General features: G+C 40.9%; 1 protein-coding gene across 1 annotated transcript in view; it reads left to right on the top strand.

The window, feature by feature from the left end:
- LOC109914374 (myocardial zonula adherens protein-like) overlaps positions 1–18,042 on the top strand; it is a 69,076-nt gene that overhangs the window by 38,473 nt on the left and 12,561 nt on the right. Inside the window, exons 12-15 of the mRNA XM_048615723.1 lie at positions 963–1,046; positions 1,848–1,948; positions 2,385–2,405; positions 17,706–17,909. Coding sequence (XP_048471680.1) covers positions 963–1,046; positions 1,848–1,948; positions 2,385–2,405; positions 17,706–17,909 — 410 coding nt within the window. The remainder of the gene's footprint in view (positions 1–962; positions 1,047–1,847; positions 1,949–2,384; positions 2,406–17,705; positions 17,910–18,042) is intronic.

The raw sequence follows: 18,042 nt of genomic DNA on the forward strand, positions 1-18,042 counted from the left end.
ACTGCTTTCTTTAAACACTTACTCATATATCTATAACATGCATTAACTCTCAACCTATAAAAATAAACGTTGTAAAACAGTTTAAGGATAGAGTGAAATGTTTGTTATCTTTTCCATTGTCAAATTATTTGCAAAACATTTTCCATTTTAACAGTAAAGGTGCTAGGACAATCTGGGTGTTATTGATGGTGTCTGGATTGTACAGAATGAGAGCATCACTATTTTTATCAAAAATCATCAAAAAGCTGAGGGGAGAGCTTAGATATTAAACAAACTGGAGCTTGAGGTCACTAATATATCAAATGAGAAGGACTTATGCGCTGCTTGTTTCAAAATAAATAATTTATTTTATGAGGAAACCTCCATTAAAATGCAATAGCCAAAACAATCAATTATTTGAACTAATTATGAAATTGCGGCTCTCCTCGGCACCACATTTTGTTTTACAAGTAAATCTGGAGAAAATGGAATCTTTAGTTAGCCTGAGACTACTATTGTTGCCAACTGGCTGTAAGAGTCATGTTTCTGTGTTTTTAATGTTCCTGTTTTTTTATTGGGTTGAGAAAGTCTGGCTATGCTTATTGCATTTACATCATCCTGTAAGTATTCAGTGGCTTCTGGCACTGCTCCAAGTCATTTTTGGCATTCAATCTAAGAACAAGCACAATTATTTTAATGAATAAAGCACTTTTGCAATTGTGCTCACGAACACCTCTTGAGCATTCCTCGCTGGTATATGATATGAATCAATTGGAATGTTTGGCTTGCTGTGACAGCTCAAAGACCAGCGCCCTCTGCTGATTTAAATATCTTTTCTCCTGATTGTAAAAAATGGGCAGAATTCATTGGAATCCCAAATTACACAAAGAGAATGAACTGGTAATTACATTCTCAGCGATAACACTATATTAAGGTTTACATTTTTGTTATAAAGATTTTTTTCTTCTTCCTGTACCGTACAGATAGAAGTCCTGAAGAGTAAAATTGAACAAAAAGATGTGACAATCGAAGACTTGATGGAAAGGATTTCATTTTTGGAAGCTGAGGTGCGGGTTTATTTCTAAACATATTTCAAAGATAAATTCTCTTTTCCTGGCCTTACTTGGGGTTTACCACCTTGCCACACCATTTGGAAAACATAAAATCTCTTCATTAACTGATTTGGATGATCTTTACTTAAACAGCTTTTATCCACCTCAGGTCTTCTGTATAATTAATAAGTAAAGTCTTCGAAGAACTTTTTAAAATGCATTTTTAATGCTCCTTTGATGTTCCTCCTGGGTTGCTAGCAGTTGTGACCCAGAGATAAATACTTAATTCCTGAACAATCCAGGAGGATTAGTCACTTCGCCTTTGTGTTGAGTGAATCATAGAATCATCATAGAATCCCTACAATGGCCATTCAGCCTATTGAGTCCACACCAACCCTCTGAAGAGCATTCCACCCAGACCCAACCCCAGTCCTATAACAGTGCATTTCCCATGGCTAATCCACCCAGTCTGCACATCCCTGGACACTATAGGTGGATTGGCCATGCTAAATTACCCAACCAGCACATCTTTGGACTGTGGGAGAAAACCGGAGCACCCAGCAGAAACCCACGCAGACACGGACAGAACGTGCAAACTCCACACAGACAGTCACCTAGGGGTGGAATCAAACTCGACATAATTAAAATCGAGTTGAGTTCACAAACAAGTGAACAGTCATACAGGCTTACAAACTCACTAGAGCAAAGTCTTGTTTTAATAGATTTCATGTGGATTCTTGCTGAATCCTAGTGAAAACGTCCGGATAAAATAAGTATTCCATTTTCTAATATGTTGGTGGTGTAATTAATCTGTAGAATAAAGAACTCCAGGACAAACTTGACTATATGATGTCTTTGGATCAACGCAAAATGGTGCAAACCAGTGAACAAGCAGTTTCATGTGATATTCCCATCAGGTAAATATAGCTCCTCTTCTTATATTTTGTTATTATTTTAGAACCTAGTTTCAGCTGAGGAAACTCTTTGTACCTCTGGAAGAGAAAACTGGTCTTTTTATGTGACTGATGTGAACATGCTATGACTATGTAAAACCTGACAAAAACTTTGTCGGTCATTTGTATTATTTTAAATAAAAAACACCACAGCCCCAGATTAAAAGTGGTGCTTCTTGGAGATATTTCTTCCTCCTACTCAAATATCTGAAAGCTAAATATTTAGATGTGCACTTGGCAATGCCAAGGCATACAAGGCTATGGGCCAAGTGTTGGATTTGAATTGTTAGGTGATTGAGTCAGGGCCAGTCAAAATCAATGTGTCAAAGGTTTTTTTTCTGTGCTGTGGATCTCTCTGACTCTGACCTAACTTGTTCATGACATTTTTGCTGGTATACAGGAATACTCCAGTAAAAGGCAGGCAAAATGTAACCACTCCATACTTGAGGTTGATGGAATGGAGTGAACAGAGACAGACACACTGAGGATGCTGATTTTTAACCATATCCATGTACAGTTGGGTGAGTGGAGCTGCCCGACAGAAGAGCCTTTGAGCAGTGCGGAACTGGGGCTGCTTCGAGCTGGTTCGACATGGAAGTGACTTCTTTATTAAACAAGTGCAATACCATTTAAATCAAAGGATAAAAGTCCTCCACACTAATCTATTAACTTCAGGCAATCTCTATTTTACAAGTGAGTTAAGTTTGTAAAAATAATCACAGTATTTATTATTGATGTATATATTTTGTATTATAATGTGTTATGCTTATTTAGGAACTGCCTTGATTTCATAAATAAATATATATATATATAGAGAAAGCATGATATTTAATTAGAAAAGAAATCATGAAATGATCTTACAAAATTATTCTCTAGATATTAATGTCCCTAAAAATTGTACAGACAAATAAATGGTGTTACTGTCATGTAAGCTACTATCCATTGTCCAACACTACAATTAAATGTGACCATCACAGCTTTGCCAGAGTTACTCCCCTCATTCCTATTATAACTGAATATTACATACAATATGAACTTGCATTCTGCATAGAGCCATGATATGTATGATTTGTTGTAATGAATTGTAGTTTTTAACAAAGTTTTCATTAATGGAATAGAAGTGAATTATGTCAATTTTGGGCCCAAACAACATCTTGAAAACTGGTTTGTTTGAAATTTCATCATTTGCATTCTTTCCAACATCAGGGTAAATAGAGAGGAGACTCTTAGAAAGGAGCAAGAGTGAAGCTTTGATGGTCCAAAGTATTTCAAATCACAGCTTTTGTGTAAATTGTTGAGCGACAAAGCCCTGAAATTTCTCCCTTGTTGGGCAGCAGCTCAGTTTGCTGAAGCAGGGGATTTGGCGTTTGCGGAAGGGACTGGATACACCGAGTTTCAAGCCTTTTTCTGATTGTGCAATATTCTCCTGGATATAGGGAGAGACTGTCATCTGTAATGGGGCTTGAACCCGTGACCAGCTGCCACCAACAGCAAATAGGTTACATTGAGACCCCAAACTGGGCTGTTACACTTAGACTGGACATTTTTCATTTCAGATTAAAACAGCCTGGCGATTTTCATCAGTAAGGATTGTGTAAAACAACATAGTTCTATCAGTCTTGGAAGAAACCAAATCCTGCGCATGTTATTCCAGCTTGTGTGCTGATGTCACACTGCATGCTTCATTGGTCTGATCGCAAATTCTACAGCTGTAGAGCAGTTAATGAAAATTAGGAAATCTTTCCGCCCTTCACAGTGTTGTAGTTTCCAAAAAAACAGGTGGACTAGCTGTTAATGAAGGCTGGAAAACTCAACACATTTACATGTTGTGTAGGCATCCATTTCATAGATGAAACATGTAGAAACTTCCCACCAAATTCCTGATGAATCAGTACTAATTAGGCAGCATGAACAGGTGCACATTAAAATTTCCCACAAGCCGCTAATAAATCTGCATTAATTAACTGGTAGGAGTGAGGATAGATTCATTCAAAGCTGTGGCAGGAGCTGGACAGAGTTTTCTCGTGAGATTTTTGATAACTTGGGGCCATCTTGTTGGGCTGATTTATGAAACTACAGTACAATTTTCGAATTCAAATTCAGATGCTAATTGGGACCTTGGCATCATGAAGCCTTCTGGCTTCTGACTCCAGTCTGATGGCAAAATGTATACCCAAAGTTATTTCTGGGCACAAGTGTTTGAACTGGGCAAGAGTTATGTATGTGGGGGAAAAGAGGAGCAATCTGGGATCAAGTCCTATTTGAGGGTAAGGAGCAAAAATAGCTGTAGGTGCTTCCATTTCTGGGGATAGACCGGCCACTAATATCTACTATAAAACCACCAACTCCCACAGCTACCTGGAACTATACATTTTCACACCCTGCTTCCTGTAAACACTCCATTCCATTCTCTCAGTTCCTCCATCTCCGTTGTATATGTTCAATGAGGCCAACTTTGACAAGGGAGCCTCCGAAATGTCCACCTTCTTCCTCAACCGAGGATTCCCCAGCACTGTTGGGTCAGACCCAGTTGAGGGCTCTGTCGATATCTCCCACACTTCTGCCCTGACCCCCTCCCTTCCCTCCTGCAACAGCGATAGGGTTCCCCTTGTCCTGACCCACCATCCTACCAGCATCCACATCCAGAAGATCACCAGCTGCTATTTCTGCCACCTCCAGCGAGATGCCATCACTAAACACATATTCCGCTCCCCTCCCTTGTTTGCCTTTCGCATTCCCTCTGGGACGCCGTGGTCCACTCTTCCTTCACTCCCAACACACCCCCTCAGCACCTTCTCCTGCAACCACTGAAGGTGTAACACCTGCCCATTTACCTCCTCTACTCCAACCCCCACCCCACCCCAAGCATCCAAGGGCCCAACATACCTTTCAGGTGAAGCAGCACTTCACACAATCACTGCTCACAATGTGGTCTCCTCTACTTTGGGGAAATGAAGGGTAGACCGGTTGACAACTTCACAGAACATCTATGTTCCTCCTGCAAAAAAGACCCTGAGCTTCCAGTTGCCTGCCACTTTAACACACCACCCTGTTCCCTGGCCAACATCTCTGTCTCAGGCTTGCTGCAGTATTCCAGCGAAGCTCAGCGCAAGATGGAAGAACAACACCTCATTTTTCACTTCGGGACCCTGCAGCCCTCCAGACTCAATATTGAGTTGAATAATTTTAGGCCCTAAACTCTCCCATGTCCCAGCCCCCTACCCCACACACCAGGCCTTGTTACCACATAGCCTGCCATTACACACTACCTATTGTTAGCCACTAACAGCATCCATTTGCACCTATGCATCCTCCCAGACAGATCATTGTCCACTCCTTTGTCTGTCCAACTGTTCTTCTCTGTCTTTGGGCTCTATTGTTTACCCATTAACCCCTTCCTCCACCCTATTTTCTGCACATAAACCGACATTTTCCTAGCTACCATCAGTTCTGAGGAAGGTTCACCGGACCCGAAATGTTAACTCTGTTTTCTCCTTCACAGATGCTGCCAGACCTGCTGAGCTTTTCCAGCAACTTCTGTTTTTGTAGCTGTAGGTGCTGATTGTTGAAATTACAAGAGGCTGAGACACAGCAGGGGTACGGACAGTACGGGCATCCACCCTCACCCCAGGTTTTTAGATTAAACCTTCAGGCCGTGCTGGAGGCTGTAACCACTTGCAGGAGCATTTCCAGTTCCTACCAGTTTTGGACAATGCTCATGCAATGTTGTCTTGATCAGCACAGTGCCCTTCTTGTCCAATGACCCTCTGCAATTTGCTGCTGCCAACTGCATTTTCCTTCTGCAGGCACTGAGAGCTGTCTCAGCTTTTTCTTTCTTTCTTCCTGAGGACTACTGTATGCCTTGGGGCTAATATTGAAGAACACAGTTCCTGCACTAGAGCCACCTCCTCCTTCATGGTGTGTTACCAATGTCGCAACAAGCCTGAACCCCCACCCACTCAAAGATCAGACGATGCCTCTGGAGAGAACTGGTAAAGAGCTCAATGGGAGCCTTAAGTGGTTCATTTGTCAGGCAGATTCCCATTTCTATAAAAATCCTGCGCAAGGTTAATTAATAGCCTCATTAAAGGAGCCTCTGGGTGATAAGATCATAACAGGATAGAGTTTCACATTCAGTTTGAAGGAAAGATGACCTCGTGGTGCTGTGGTAGTATCCCTACCCCCGAGCCAGGAGGCTCAGGTTCAAGTTCCACCCGCTTCAGAGGTATGTGATAACATCTCTCAGCAGGTTGATTAAAAATATTTTAGTTTGAAAGAAGAATTGTGGGATTCAAACGAGTATTTTAAACCGAAATAAAGGCAACTATAAAAATATCAAGGCAGAGGCGGGCAAAATAAATGGTGAAACTAAATTAAAAGGTTGGATGGTAGAGTTGCAGTAGAAAAATTCTGAGAAGGTATTTAATAACTGAGCAAAGATTTATCCCTGTGAGAAAGAAGGACTCTGAGAAGGATGCATTGACTGTGTTCAGGGTTTGAATGAAGATTTGTAGCTCGGGTGCTGGTTATAGATGTTGGTGAGTTCACTGAGCTGGGACGTTTAATAGCAGACATTTCGACCCCTTACTATGTGACATCCTCAGTGCTGTGGAGCCTCCTGTGAAGCGCTGTTGTCTTGTGCCAGTTCAAATTTAAATGGTTTGGCTTTTGCTGCTTCCGATAGGTGCTGGTTCAGCCTGTGCGTTGTAATGCTTGGTATATCGGGCATAATTCAACATGTTTGTTGATGGAGTCCGCAGATGAATGCCAAACCTCCAAGAATTCCCTGGCTGTCCTCTGTTTGGCTTGTCCAATGTTAGTAGTGTTGTCCCATTTGAAAGTGTGGTTTTTCTCGTCTGTGTGTATTGAAACCAAAGACATCTGGTCACGTCGTTCAGTTGCTAGTTGGTGTTCGTGGATGCAGGTTGCTAGTTGTCTGCCTGTTTGTCCCACGTAGTGTTTTCTGCAGTTTCCACATGGTATCTTGTAAACCACATTCGTCCTGTCCAAGGTATATATTGGGTCTTTAACCCTGGTCAGTTGCTGTCTTAGTGTGGCTGCCGGTTTGTGCGCTGTCATGATTCCTAGCGGTCTGAGTAGTCTGGCTGTCAGTCCGGAGGTGTTTTTCAAATGGGACAACACTACTAACATTGGACAAGCCAAATAGAGGACAGCCAGGGAATTCTTGGAGGCTTGGCATTCATCTGTGGACTCCATCAACAAACACATTGAATTAGACCCGATATACTGACTATTACAATGCATAACCGGAACTCATACCTACCGGAAGCAGCAAAAACCAGACCATATAAATTTGACTGGCACAGGACAACAGCACTTCACAGGAGGCTCCACTGCACTGAGGATGTCACCTAGTAAGGGGACAAAACATCTGCTATCAAACCTCCCAGCTCGGCAAACACACCAACATTGACTGTGGTTAAATATGGTAGTATTAAATTAGGAAAGAAAAGTACAAATCTGCAAAGTTTTTAGTGTCAAGTCAGATTTTAAGAACCAGAAAAGAATGACTAAAACAAAATGAAGTGGGAGTAACTAGACTATGAAAAAAAGCTAGCTGGTAATATATAAATAGATAGGAGGAGTTTCTACAAGTATTTAAAAAAAGCAAATAATTAGTAAAGCGGATTTTGATCATCTAGAGAGAGGTTGAAGAATTGATAATGGAAAGCAAGGAAATGGCAAAAGTGTTGAATAGGTATTTTGTACCTCTTTCTGCTGTCGAAGACTTAGAAAATTTCTCAAAGATACTTAAAAATCAAGGTGAAATGAAGAGACAAACTTAAAACAATCACTATCACCAGTTAATAGGCTGGATAAGCTATTAGACATGCGATAAGAGCTGATAGTTTGAAAGTAACATATTAGCACAGATAAAAGTTAGCTTAGCTAACAGGAAGCAGAGAGTATTGATAAAGGATTCTTTGTTGGGTTGTTGAATTGTATCCAGTGGATTGCCACAGGGGTCAGTTCTGGGGCCTCAACTATTTTCATTCTGTTTCAATATTTTGAATGAAGGGATCAAGCATGTGGGGTCTAAATTTGGCAGAGTGTCGGCAAAGAGAGATATACAGGTTAAATGAGCAAGATTTGGCAGACAGGGTATAATGCAAAAAAATGAACGCTTTCCTGTTTGTCAGGAGGAATGGAAAAGCAGTTTACTATTGAAATGGAGGGGGCTTGCAGAACTCCACGGTGCAGAGAGATCCAGATGTACTCGTACATGAATCACCAAAAAAGTTGGTTTGCAGTTACAACAAATTACTGGGAAGGCAAGTGGAATCTTTGTATTTGTTCGAAGGGGATTGGAAAACAAAAGTAGTGAGGGATTGCTTTGCAGGGCATTGGTGAGACCACATCTGGGGTACTGTCTATACTGGCCTACTCCTAATCCTAAATCCAATGTTCTTATATGCTGATCTTGCGTTAGGAAATTGGAATGTTTCCACAGCTACCCGCAACCAAGGCCAACCTCGGCAGCACTGTGTCTTTTTGTTATACTATAACTGACAATTGTTTTGGTGGTGAATGGCAGTTACATCACTTCAAACATCGAGTTCGAATAAAGTGTTCAAAGAAAGGAATTTGGGCCTGATTTTTGCTGTGTCATGGAAATTCTATGGATCTTTGAAAATAGAATCAGGACCCAGATCCAGACGTATTGCCCCCATTTCCAACCAATCACCTTTTCGCCACCAGGGGAACAGCAATGCCTGTTTCAGTGTGACAGTTGCACCATTTGGGGAATTCTTTGCTGAGGAGGGTGCACAGAAATAGAAAATTTTCCAATTTGAGATCATAAATGCAGCCTTTTCTACCTATATTTTGTTACATGTTTTATAAAGTTTGTAAATGTTTGTAGCAACAGCTAGTAACAGTTTATATAAAGTGTACAAACCAAAGATAAATCTATATAATAAAGAGCTTCTGGAATTTGAAAATTAACTTTTCTAATGTTTTAATTTTCACATTTTGATAATGTCTCATGTCAAAATGTTGCCTTAAATGTACTCTGCATTATAAATATAGGCACAATCTAATATCTTATACAGTTGTCACTTTTTGTTAGCACGTATATGCTCACAAACAACAAATGTTCAATTAAAAGACACAGAAACCTTATTTTGTTTCATTGACTTGACATTTACTTTGTATTAATAACTTATGTTATTAATAACGTCTCTTCTTTTCAGCTATATGAGAAATGCAAGTAGAATTCATTGTAATAAAAGAACGAAAGATGCTGTAAATCAGGAACAAAAACCGAAGTTGCTGGAAAAGCTCAGGAGGTCTGACAGCATCTGTGAAGAAAAAATCAGAGTTAACATTTCGGGTCCGGTGACCCTTCCTCGGAACTCAGGTCACCAGACCCAAAATGTTAGCTCTGATTTTTCTTCACAGGTGCTGTCAGACCTGCTGAGCTGTTCCAGCAACTTCTGTTTTTGTTTCTGATTTACAGCATCCGCAGTTCTTTCAGTTTTTAATTAGTATTTAACTCTCTGCCACATCTCTTCTAGGCATGCCCACCTTGAAGAAGTTCTGCTCCTGTCTCTGACGGGATTTCTGTTTCAATTTTTCTTGCCCACCGACATTAATTTCACTGTCACTCCTGGTGTTTGACCAGGTATTTGCTAAAACTCATTTCCACAGCTACATCACATTCCTCAGTGACTGCCTCTGGCTCAGACTCACCCCACGGGGATTCCAACTGAAGCTTCATCCATCATGTTTTGAATCCTCCCAGGATCACAAATATCTCCGTGATGTTCAATGCTCAACAGACAGCCGCTCTCGCCATATCCTGAGATCCACACTCAGTGCCATGCGGCGTCACATGCACACTCTCAACATTTCTCTCCAACAGCATTGCAACACACTGGCTCAGGGCTGCACCACTCCGCAGTTCCACTTCATTCTCTGGCTCATTCATCATGCTAACAAGAAACTTTTCCTTTCAGGCATCAAGGCCCACAAGATGCAACAACTCAAAGACACCCATGGCCCTCTGGAACCTTCCTCTCCTCCCCTTCCCTATGACTCCATCCCCTCTCCTAATCCCACCTCCTGTTGGGTATTCATCGTGCCTCCTCACCTCCTGCTCTCTGATGCTGAACGCTCTGTTCTCAGCAAAGGCCTCAGCTTTATTCCTCTACGTCCCCACCTTAACGAATTTCAGGCATGACATGACATCGAACTCTTCTTCCGCCATCTTTGCCTCCGTGCCCATTTCTTTGGACAAGAGTCCTGTCCCAATCCCACAGATCCCTTCGCCCAGTTCCAACACTCTTTCCCTCCACCTGGACCCCTCCCTCTGGCCTTTTACCTGCATTCGATCTGTTCATTGAGAACTGTCATCGTGATATTGAGTTCTGAGGAAGGGTCACCGGACATGAAAAGTTAACGCTGATTTTTCTTCACAGTTGCTGCCAGACCTGCTGAGCTTTTCCAGCAATTTCTGTTTTCTTTTCCTAGAATTCATCGTAACCTGCCAATGACCAAAGCATTCCAAAGAGTTTTAGTTTTCAATAATTAAGCTATGCTCACAATTCCATTTTTCATCTAGCTAAAATTAGCTAAGACATAGCTAACAAAGACAAACCAAAAACAAAGACTTTAAATTTGGACAGAAATCTGCTGAATTTCAAGTCTGATTCATATGAACAGTACATTTACTGGAGGTCCCACAGTTTGCTCATGCAACTAACGCTCACCATCATTGTAGTACTATCCACTTTGATCTGTTAAGTCTTCCCTGATCCCTTCGAATATTCGCAATGTTGTAAGATATGGAACTGGCCTGCATTTTCTTAAAATCTGGGCTGAGACCTTGAGCTGAACTTATTCACTATTGAGAAGTACAGCATTCGGGTGCTATCTTTGTGACAAAACTGGATGCATTTTAAAGGAATGGTTTTAAATCCAATCCAACAATTCTATAATAACTTGTTTTAGTTGGGGGATATTAGGTGCCTGCTTCATGTTAGATTGGGTCTCAGTTTCTAATTCAGCTGATTATAGAATGTTAGCAATTATTGAAAGACTTTGCTGTTCCCATTTAAAAACAGAATGATTACATAATGCCAATATAGGGTCAAAAACTCCCTCATTGAATTTCAGCTCTGTGAAGATATTCTCTTAGTGGTGTTGTAAGAAAATGCATCTTGTGGCTTGATCCTGATTATTAGGACAATTTCAGTGGTCACACCACTTTATTCATTTGAAGGGGAATACAGATATCCTGTACCATATATTTTTGTTTCTCTGTATAAGTTCAAAGCTTACAACCTCCTCTTGTACCAGAAACATTAAGATAGCTGAACAATGCCAGTCTTTTCAGGATAAAATAGAAATGGGACACAATGTTTTGAAGAACTGTTATGACGCTAGTGCTGAAGTGAGAGAAGGCGGAACAGAAGACACTGGTAGCTGGTCATGCCACAGATTGTGCTGTTCTTCATTGTGCTTTTATTTGTTAAAATGACCATGAAGTTCAATTGAGTCTAGATCCATGAAATTAATGCCACTGTATTATGTTTGGTTTTCCATATCTGCAATATCCAGGAGAGAACAAAGGCTGTTAATTACATCAGCAAACTAAAAACTGTAAGAGTCTGAATGAGTGCGAGGTAACTAATTGGACAGAAATTTGAGGGGATGCAACTCCTGGATTATTTGTGGTGAGAACCTTACTTGCAGTGGATGACCTGAAACTGTTGTAAGTGACAAGAGTAACTTGAAATGTTTGAGAGCTATGTAGAGCAGGAAGCCCTAGAATCTACTATTCTACCTGATTTGGGTAAGGGCACGTGATTTTTTTTCCTTAGTACCACTGCACCATGAAGGAAACATTAGCCAAAGTTTCTATTCTTATCAGTATTTGTTGAAAATTGGAAGTGCATGAAGGTCAGATGAGTGCTCAAGCAGCATGGCTAAACTTTCAGTCTCGTGTTAACAAAGTGATCTTTGGGATGATGATCACACTTACATGAAATTGCATCCCAAGTAAAGCAGAGAAACAGAATATTATCTGATTACAGATATCTTCCCTGAGATTCTTCAGCTCCCACCACTGAGTTAACACATACTATATTTTATTGGACTGGCGTCAGCTCCCATTTATTGTTCATGAATAAGTCAGACAATAAACATTGAAAAATGTATTGCATACAGACAGACCACTAATACCATTAAAATTCCCCATGAGTTAGAGTTCAAGCACTTACCTCCTTGCTGCCCCTACAATCCCTTTAACATTCTTACTTTTTGATGCAAGTTTATGGCAGAGAATTATAATCAACCGAATTGCTAAAGAAATGTTTCCTACCTTGTTTTTTGTTCTTTGGTCACCAAGGGATGTGGGTGTCACTGGCCAGGCAGCATTTATTACCCATCCCTAATTGCCCATAGGACAGTTAAGAGTCAACCACATTGCTGTGGGTCTGGAGTCAAATGTAGGCCAGACCAGGTAAGGACAGCAGATTTCCTTCCCTAAAGGACATTAGTGAACCAGGTGGGTTTTTGTTGACAATCGACAATGGTTTCATGGTCATCATTAGACTCTAACTTTCAGGATTTTTGTTGAATTCAAATTCCACCATCCACTATGGCTGCATTTGAACCTGGGTCTCCGGAACATTATCTGGGTCTGTGGATTAATAATCTATTAATAATACTACCAGGCCATCATCTCACCAAAATACTGACAATTAGGAACAATCTATCATTATTTATCTTATCAGGTGTCCTCAATTTTAACTTACCAGAAGATCCCTATCTGGTCACTCTTCAATCTTCTTGGCTGCAGTGAAAAAGTCTCGATCTCTCCAGTTCTCTTCATAACTGTGATAACCCTGATAACATCAGCAGGCTGAGCTTGAGCACTTAAAGTCCTAGAGGTTCCTGAAGTTATCAGATTTCTTGTTATTATTTTGGCATTTATAGTTCACTGTCATTAACACTTTCTGTACACTGGTTTTATGGAACAAAGAATTCTTTAAATAACTGAATGTATCATTCAGAAATACTGATAGTGTGTAATTGTTTGCATGGATATTAGGTAGCTAAGTCTCTATGCAAAACCGTTTGAAAAGTGCTGAACTATTCAACTACGGTGAGCGTCACAGGTGGGCATGTTTTTATTCTCAGTCAATGTCCCACAGAGTTACGGAGTAATGATCAGCAGTGGGTAAGCTGCTACTTTTAATTCTGCTCCTCCATAGAATTGTTGAGTCATAGACTTCAGAAGGAGGCCATTCAGTCCTTAATGTCTGTACCAGAGGATTGAAGCCAAATGCAATGTCTGATCTGCATTTTTAACGCATACTATCAATATCGCTGAACAAAGTGGAGCCAGCCCTGGGGATAAAAGATGTTTAAAATATACATGGGGCAAGTTTCATTATCTTTTTATGTTACTGATCTGAGAGATTTTTGGTAGAATAGGTTGGGATTAACTGTGCTGCACTTTTTTTATAGAATTAGAATTAGGTTTTATTGCTATGTATACTCGAGTACAGAAGTACAGTGAAAAGTGTACAAAGTTGCCATTCTCTAGCATTGTCATTAGGTAGAAAAACCTGAATTTAAAAAAAACACAACCATCTAAAGGTACAAAAACCGGAATTAAAAAAAAAACAAAAGCAGAAATACAAAAAAAAGACAAGCAGAAATGGTGAAGCATCCAGATATAAAAGTCCAATCTTCATAAGGTAAGTGGGCCTCTATCCCCACAAACCTGGAATCTCAGTGCCGCCCCCGCAGGGTCTCAGATGCCACTCCCAGGGTCCCAGGAAGTCACCCCCCCAGGCCCTGGGAACCCGCGCACACCCCCCACCCCCGCAGGCCCCTGGAACCCGCTCCTGCTGCTGCCACAGGTCCTCAGAACTTGATTGTTTCTCTCAAATGTTCATGTTCAATGCAGCTCCAGTTAGAGTCTGAATAGTGAATCCATATTTAGCTCTCTGAGAAATGTTGTCACCGCATTAAACTTTAAATAAATACTATTGACATTAAACAACATCCAACAATGCCTAGTCAGACAAGCTCATATTTAATACTTTTCAGGCGGTTTCATGGGGATTTGCTCTGGAGTGAATATCTTCTTTGCAATTGAGCCCTTACATCTGTCAACAATCAGGAAAAAATTACAAAAATTTAAATGAAGATATAAAACATATTGAAGGCATCATGATCATTCTAGTAGCTAGATATAATTACTATACATGACAAATATAATGATGACAAACACCAGAGCACCTTTACTAATTCAAAACAGTGTTACAAGTATAAGTCTAAAAGCTGCAATTACAATTCATTGATTGTAATTCAATATTCAGTACAAGCCCCTAAAATAACTTTATTTAAGCAGCGTCATTGTACAAAATATGTTCATTCATGTCATTCAATTTTGCGAACAGAAATAAGAAACCTATCATTCCAACAAATACATTTAAAATTAGGAGACTACAGAACTTCCCAAAATTTCAGATAATGAGCAGAATGCTGCAGACACACAAATGTGTTGGGGAACTAAGACAGACAATCACGCTTTGCTGATTAATAGAAACCTGAGTATTTTTATGGAAGCAAGATCATTCTTACACTATTTACAATATGTGCAACCTCATGTTTGTGCTGGTGATGTATGTTTGTATGAAGCATAAACAACAGCAGAGTGGTTGGGCCAGGTGACCTGTTTGTGTGCTGTCAGTTCAGTGTTCTCAGGTCGGATATTTTAGCCGGTTTCTGATTGAGTACAATGTTTTGGCCTGTAGGAGGCTCTGTAATTTTCTCTGAATATGCTTTTGGTAGAAAAATGATTCCACAATCAACAATCTTTCAATGGAATTTGTTTAAAAAAATGAGTAAAAAGTAAAGTCGCCATAATCCCACTGTGTCATTAGACAGATGATTAGTGGTGAATTTAATCTTAAGGTCGCCATACCTCAGGTGAACGGCAAGGATGAGAAGCTTCACAATAGCCTCACCTGTTGCAGGCGTTTATTCCATGCTTTGGGCAGCTCTCTGAATTGCAGACCAGTTGTCCAGCTGAAGAGTGCAGCCGTAACAAAACTCAAAGAGCTTGACACCATCCAAGACAAACCAGCCAGCTTTATTGGCACCACATCCACAAACGTTCATTCTCTTCACCACCAATGCTCAGTAGCTGGAATATGTACAGTCTCCAAGATGCACTGCAGAAATGCAAAAAGCGCCTTCAGCACCATCTTCCAAAGCCACAACCATCACCCATATGTTAGGACAAAAGCAGCAGATACATGGGAACACCATCACATGCAAATTCCCCTCCAAGCCACTCACCATCCTGACTTGGAAATATATTGCCATTCCTTCACTGTCGCTAGGTCAAAATCCTGGAACTTCCTACCTTGTCATATTGTTGGGAATGTTTACATCAAATTGCAGCTGTTTAGGAAGGCAGCTCACCACCAATTCTTCAAAGGCAATTAGGGATGGGCAACAAATGTTTATCCAGCCAGCTAAGCCCACATCTCCTGAATAATGAAAAAAAGTCTCAGCATATTTTCCTTACAATTAACACACACAAACAGAGAAAATCGGAGCAGGAGTAGGGCATTCAGCCCTTCGAGGCTGCTCCGCCATTCAGTATAATTCTGGGTGTTCGTCGAACTTAGTACCCTGTTCCCACTTTCCCCCCATACCTTTTGATCCCTTTAGCTTTAAGAATTATATCTAACTCCTGCTTGAAACATTCGATGTTTTGGCCTCAAATGCTTTCAGTGGCAGAGAATTCCACAGGCTTACCCACCCTTTGGGTGAAGAAATTTCGCTTCATCTCAGTCCTAAATGGCCTACCCTGTATCCTTAGACGGTAATCCCTGAGTCTGGACTACCTGGGTGTCAGGAACATCCTTCCTGCATTTGCTACATTTTATCCTGTTAAAATTTCATACGTTTCTATGAGATCTTCCCTTATTCTTCTCACTCCAGTGAACATACTGCTAAATGATCCAGTCTCTCTTCACGTGTCAATCCTGCCATCCCAGGAATCCATCTGGTAAATATTCATTGCACTTCACAGTCAGAATTTCCTTCCTCAGATAAGGAAACATAAACTGCACAAAGTACTCCAGGTGTGCTCCCACCAAGGCCGTGTACAATTGTCCCTGTTCCTGTACTCAATTTCTCTCATTATGAAGGCCAACAAACCATTTGCCTTCTTCACTGCCTAATGCACCTGCATGCTTATTTTCAATGATTAGTGTACAAGAACATCCAGGTCTTATTGCACCTCTCCCTTTCCCAATCTATTGCCTTTCAGAAAATAATTTGCCAAAGTGGATAACCTCATATTTATCCACATTATACTTCCACCTGCCACTGCAACAGGCAAAGCCACTTTAGAAAACCAGTGCAGCTTTGATTACTTACTTTGAATCAGAAATATTTTGCTTGAATTGACTTCGGATGGTTTCAAATGAAAGCTGAGGTGATGTCACAGGTGCAATTGTGCATGAAGAAGTGGATCATGGTAGCCATAATGTTAGTGTCTATCTACTACACTTGGAGCACATACCTATTTGTAAAGCACGGCTTCACAACATCCTTTTTGATGATAGGCCAAGCCTAACATTTTAACCAAGCCAGATGTTAGATGTTGAAATATTCATTACAAACCTCCTGCTTTTTAATATATGTATATTTGCTTCTCTCCAAATCTTTAGCAAACTTCCAATTCCAATGAATTCCTTCAAATCCTTGCAAGACCACATCCAATGTTTGCAGCTATTTCCTGAAACACGCTTATGTGCAGGCTTATTCGTCGCAAGTCCTTCACCTCTTTCAGTGTGTTCAATATTTTTGTCACTTTATGATTGCGAAGTACAATTGGTCTTAAAATTTACTCCTTAATTCCCAGAAAATTAATTTTAACTTTCTGGAAAAAACTAACTCGTGTCACTAAAGAAATAAAATTAAATCCAATTTCTATCACTTCCATTGCCTTGAAAGACTTGACCATTATTTGTTTTTGATCTTCTCTGGATGAATGAATGGAAACCTATCTATTTGTTACACTCCTTGGGATTTCATTGAAACATGCAGAATGCTTAGAGGGTTTGACAGGGTATATCTAGATTGGTTTTGTCCCCTAACTGTGAAGTCTGTAAACATAGGATGTAACCTCAGCTAAGTCAACTTAGAGACAATTTCTCCACAGAAGATTCTGAATCTTTCAAATTCTGTATTCACGGGTGACGTCATTCCTCTGAACCCATGACATCTATTGACTATTAGAAAAGCAGTTGGTGCATGGGGACACCATTGGCAAGTTTCCCTTTAAGTCAAACACCATAATAACTTGGCATTATGCTCAAGTCCTTTATTATTCGTGGGTCAAATTCTGCAACCTCGAACCCCCCCCCCCCCCAGCACTGTGGCTGCAGTTCCAGCAGATTGTCCATCAAGGAATGTGAAGAAAGTGGATTTGAGCCAGAAGAGCAGGTTTGCAGGGGCCCCCTCCTGGATTCTAATTTTGACAATTAATACGACTTTGTCATTAATCTGTTCTGTTTCTCAGCGGTGTTGTAGTACAGTGAGCACAGTTGGTTAATGTTGACTATAAAAAGGTAGGTAGTTGAGACCTGGTCCTGACTAAATTGGCCCCCATTATTGATGGTGTCTCTGCAACTGGGAACAATAAAGTTGTTGTGATTTGAAGGCGGGAGTTTCCGGTCTGGAGGAGGAGACTTCCGGTGTCATGGCGGCCCCCGGGCTTTGGTGACGGTTTCGGGTTTGACTCGGCTCTGGCCACAATGTCAACGGCGCTGACAGAGCGGCAGGGAGTCATAGGGGACCTGCAGCAGAAATCAAAGGCCGAGCTGCTGGAGCTGCTGAGGCGGCAGAAAAAACTCCAGGCCAATCGGTCAGAGAATCAGGAGGGTTAAGGGGAGGGTGGAGAATGGGGATGTGGTTAACCCCGGGGGGGTGATGGGGATGGGGATGTGGTTAACCCCGGGGGGGTGATGGGGATGGGGATGTGGTTAACCCCGGGGGGG

The sequence above is a fragment of the Rhincodon typus genome, chromosome 33, assembly GCF_021869965.1.
Source record: "Rhincodon typus isolate 14 chromosome 33, sRhiTyp1.1, whole genome shotgun sequence".
NCBI classification, from domain to species: Eukaryota; Metazoa; Chordata; class Chondrichthyes; order Orectolobiformes; family Rhincodontidae; genus Rhincodon; species Rhincodon typus.